Source organism: Rhagoletis zephyria, unplaced genomic scaffold (assembly GCF_001687245.7).
Source record: "Rhagoletis zephyria isolate East Lansing unplaced genomic scaffold, Rhagoletis_zephyria_1.1 Rzeph_scaffold_35184, whole genome shotgun sequence".
In the NCBI taxonomy this organism is placed as follows: Eukaryota; Metazoa; Arthropoda; class Insecta; order Diptera; family Tephritidae; genus Rhagoletis; species Rhagoletis zephyria.
The window spans coordinates 1-3,460 of NW_016192239.1; the positions used below are offsets into that span (position 1 = coordinate 1).

The 3,460-nt window shown below is 38.0% G+C and overlaps 2 protein-coding genes across 2 annotated transcripts; both read right to left on the reverse strand.

The window, feature by feature from the left end:
* Nucleotides 1-220: 220 nt before the first annotated feature.
* On the reverse strand, nucleotides 221-1,574 carry LOC108354347 (sialin-like; the record flags this gene model as incomplete). Its single annotated transcript, XM_017605539.1, has 4 exons — nucleotides 1,461-1,574; nucleotides 1,205-1,392; nucleotides 678-1,127; nucleotides 221-605 (listed from the first exon to the last, which is right to left on the reverse strand). Coding segments are annotated over exons 1-4 (1,075 nt in total), but the record flags the coding sequence as incomplete, so codon positions are not given.
* Nucleotides 1,575-2,302: 728 nt separating this feature from the next.
* LOC108354348 (putative inorganic phosphate cotransporter) lies at nucleotides 2,303-3,391 on the reverse strand (the record flags this gene model as incomplete). The annotated part of the gene is given in 6 exon segments (XM_017605540.1): nucleotides 2,303-2,410; nucleotides 2,469-2,713; nucleotides 2,839-2,872; nucleotides 2,875-3,120; nucleotides 3,122-3,238; nucleotides 3,305-3,391. Coding segments are annotated over 6 exon segments (828 nt in total), but the record flags the coding sequence as incomplete, so codon positions are not given.
* Between the last annotated feature and the right edge of the window lie 69 nt (nucleotides 3,392-3,460).

Below are 3,460 nucleotides of genomic sequence, written 5' to 3' on the forward strand. Positions count from 1 at the left end.
ATCGGTTGAATTTCAACCGCTGGGCGAACACTAGTAATAATAAATTAATAAAGATATAACATTGAGCTACGCAGGTAGGATATGTTTTTTATAGATACTTTATAAATTTTTTTAAATGGTAGTAAGTCTAATACGCACGGTAGTACCAAGGAGGATTAAGGTAACACATTCCGGTGCAATTCGAATTTTTGAATTTATCTATGCTAATGTGTGCACTCACCTATAAATGTCATCCATTTGCGCACACATGTCGCCTTATTCACATCGCGTTTAATTATAAAGTCAGATATTGTCCCAAATAAAAGCGAAGCAAACCAAAATAATAAGAATGGAATCGAAGAGTATATGCCAGTTTTGAGTATTTGCAATTGTAAAACATCATTCAAGAATTTCGGGAAACAAGTGGACATTACATAAAAGCCCCAATCGTGTCCGATCTGGGCGCAAATGTGTACCCACATTGCTTTGCTTTTGAAGACGGTCAACCAAGGGAAAGCTGGTAAATTATGATCACGTCCAAGTCGACCCATATGTTGCATAAGATAATCCTTCTCTTTGTCTCCTAAATACGGATGCGATTCTGGGTCACTATAGCACAATAATATCTGTAGTAAATTTGTTTTTTTTTTTAATTGCATTTTAGTTTTAAGATTTCTAACTTCCAACGCATCACTTACAAAAAACAATATCCACAAAGCGGCGAAAAATCCAAATGTATAAAATACCCATGGCCATGTTGTATAACGCAAAATAGTTCCCGACACACTATTACTTAACACCGTACCCATTTGGCCACCGCCCATTATAAATGCACCAAGCAAATTACGCTCATGTGTGGGTACCCAATGGGCCAAAAGAGCACTGAATGATGGATATGAGAAGCCGGCGCCAAAACCCATTATAGCACGTAAAATGATTAAGGCAACCGGTCCAAGTAATTGAATGCACAATGGTGTAAATATTGTTAGTATGGTAGCTGTGGACATTCCACATACCAGCACCCATTTTGCGCCGTATTTTTCGGATAGCAAACCAGCAGGTAAATGCCCCAAAATGTAGCCAATATAAAAAGCGCCAAGTATGTAACCTTGCATTTCCTGTGACCAGTCATATTCACCGCCAGCCAGCTGCAGGTGGTTTTAGAAAATAGGTATGTTAAATGAGTTCTTTTTGTGATTTAAAAAAAGTGCTAGAATTTTCTAACTTTCTCTTCCTCTTCGGTTAATTCAGGTTTTGGGCAGACCTCTCCACTAGCCGCGGTTTCATTTGAATAAGTTCGTTTTAAAACCAAACGGGTGATTGTAACGGAAATACAACTGCGTAGCGTATAATTATTGATTATGGAAAAGAATCCCATTATGGACATGATAACACGCTGTGGTATTGGGACAACTGCAAAGAGAGAAGAGCGCTTGTATGGCAAACGAGATGGTTTTTTTTTCGTCATTGGAGCAACTTACATTTGGACAATTTTTTGCCCCATTCTGGACGTTTATCCTCTGCGTCAGTCATTTAGTAGCTGTTTTTTTATAATTGAAATTAATGGAGTTTGGTTTTATAAAATTTTATAATTTTTTTTTCGTTTTCATTGGTTATGCCAATTTTTAATTGACGCACGAAGTTCGAAAAAATACAAAACTGAATTGACAAAATAAAAAAAAACACCTAAAAATTAATAGGTCTATTAAAAAGGTAACCTAGTAGTAACATAAGCCAGTTTTAGTACAAAAAACTACAATTTTTTTCTGGTTAAAAATACAAAAACGACACTCAGCTTCTATTTGATTTAATTTAATTTTCATTTTATTTATTTCTTAAAGCTTTATTAAGCATAGCTTATACCAGGTTTCAACCCTCGCCAGTCTCGTATGGAAGTTAAAGGCGCATTAAAATCCTAAAAGACAAAGCAAAACCACTTTGAGCAATGGTGGATGTGGAAGCCGACTCTCAATGTTGGCACTTCTATTGGGGTCAACCCGTTGCCATCGAGGCAAAATTATTGCCGTGTACGAACGGCCCGCACGGCTGGCTCAACAACTCGACTTACATATACCGTTCCCACGACAGTTGAATCTACGTAACCGGAACGACACAAATTTATATCTGGCCCGGGACTGTCACTCCAGCATCATTTCCCAAAATACAAAATAATAAAAACACGACTTGTACCTTCGAGTCACTTTATAGCACCAAAAGCAGCCTCCAACCCAGACGGGGGAGGAACCTCCCGAAAACATATTTATTAAATACTGCAATTTACCTTTTAAATACATATTTATTAAATAATAACTAAAGACTGATCTATTCATTTTTATCTGACTCCGTTGAGTGTATCGAAAGGTTGTACATCGCCTGAAATTAGCAACGTAGAAACTAACCAAATAAGCGCAGGGAACACTTTGAATTGTGGCTGAAAAAAGATGAGTAAATTATCTAAATTATCATACAATTGTTTATAAAAAAATTACCCAACGCCTTAACGAATCCTTCAAAAATGGCGCTACAACGCCCGTCAAGGAACCAATGCCATTCGCAATACCCATTAGAGTAGCAGCAAAATTCGGACTCATATCCAATGGCGTCAATTTAATGCCAGCATAATAACTGCCCAACACATTTATGGCACAATTGCTAAAGGCAAATAAATCCGCCTTCTCACTGCAGCTCAAGCAAGGGAGTAGGCGGCTATTGTATAGGTTAGGGGCCACTGCCACTGTTAGTGGAGGTGAAAGAGATGAAAAACAGATAAATATAATTTCTACTCTAAATTTAACTGATACTTTTAAATTCCTACTAAATTCACTTTGTTTTAATTATAGAAAAATTCAAAGAACCTACCAGCAAAGGTCATAATTTTGCGCATAACCGTCACCGCGAAAATATCTCATAGTCTACAAGCAGATCCGCAAGCACACCGGAAATCACCGACAACAGCCAATTCATAACGTACGGCAATTGATTCTGCAATCCACTGATCAAACTTTCGGTTAGCGGCAGCTGCTTGGCGTCCTTTATGAACTGCGGCACCTCAGCGGCATGTTGTAGTTGTGTCCAATCGTATTGCAGAGTAGCCGAAATCATCGCCCACATAGGTAAATTTTTAAATATGGCCTTCCATGGAATTTTTTTTAACACTTTGCTGACGCCTCCTTACTGTACCAATTTCTTTTTGCAGATATTGTTTTTCCGTTTCCCGTGCAAATGGGCTTTCCTCTGGTGCATTGTAGCACAAAGAAGTCTGTGTAGATGAAATTACATATTGAATTTTATTTTGTAAGGCGATCGCATTAAATGATGCACTTACGAAAGCAACGAACCAGAGCAAAGCGCATATACCAAAGTAGTAGAAAATCAATATCCAATCGTAGCGATGCAAAACAGCAAACCGGAAATGAAATTACCCATTGAAATGCCAATTTGACTGGCACTCAAAACGAGTGAACCCAGCGTTGCGCGTTCC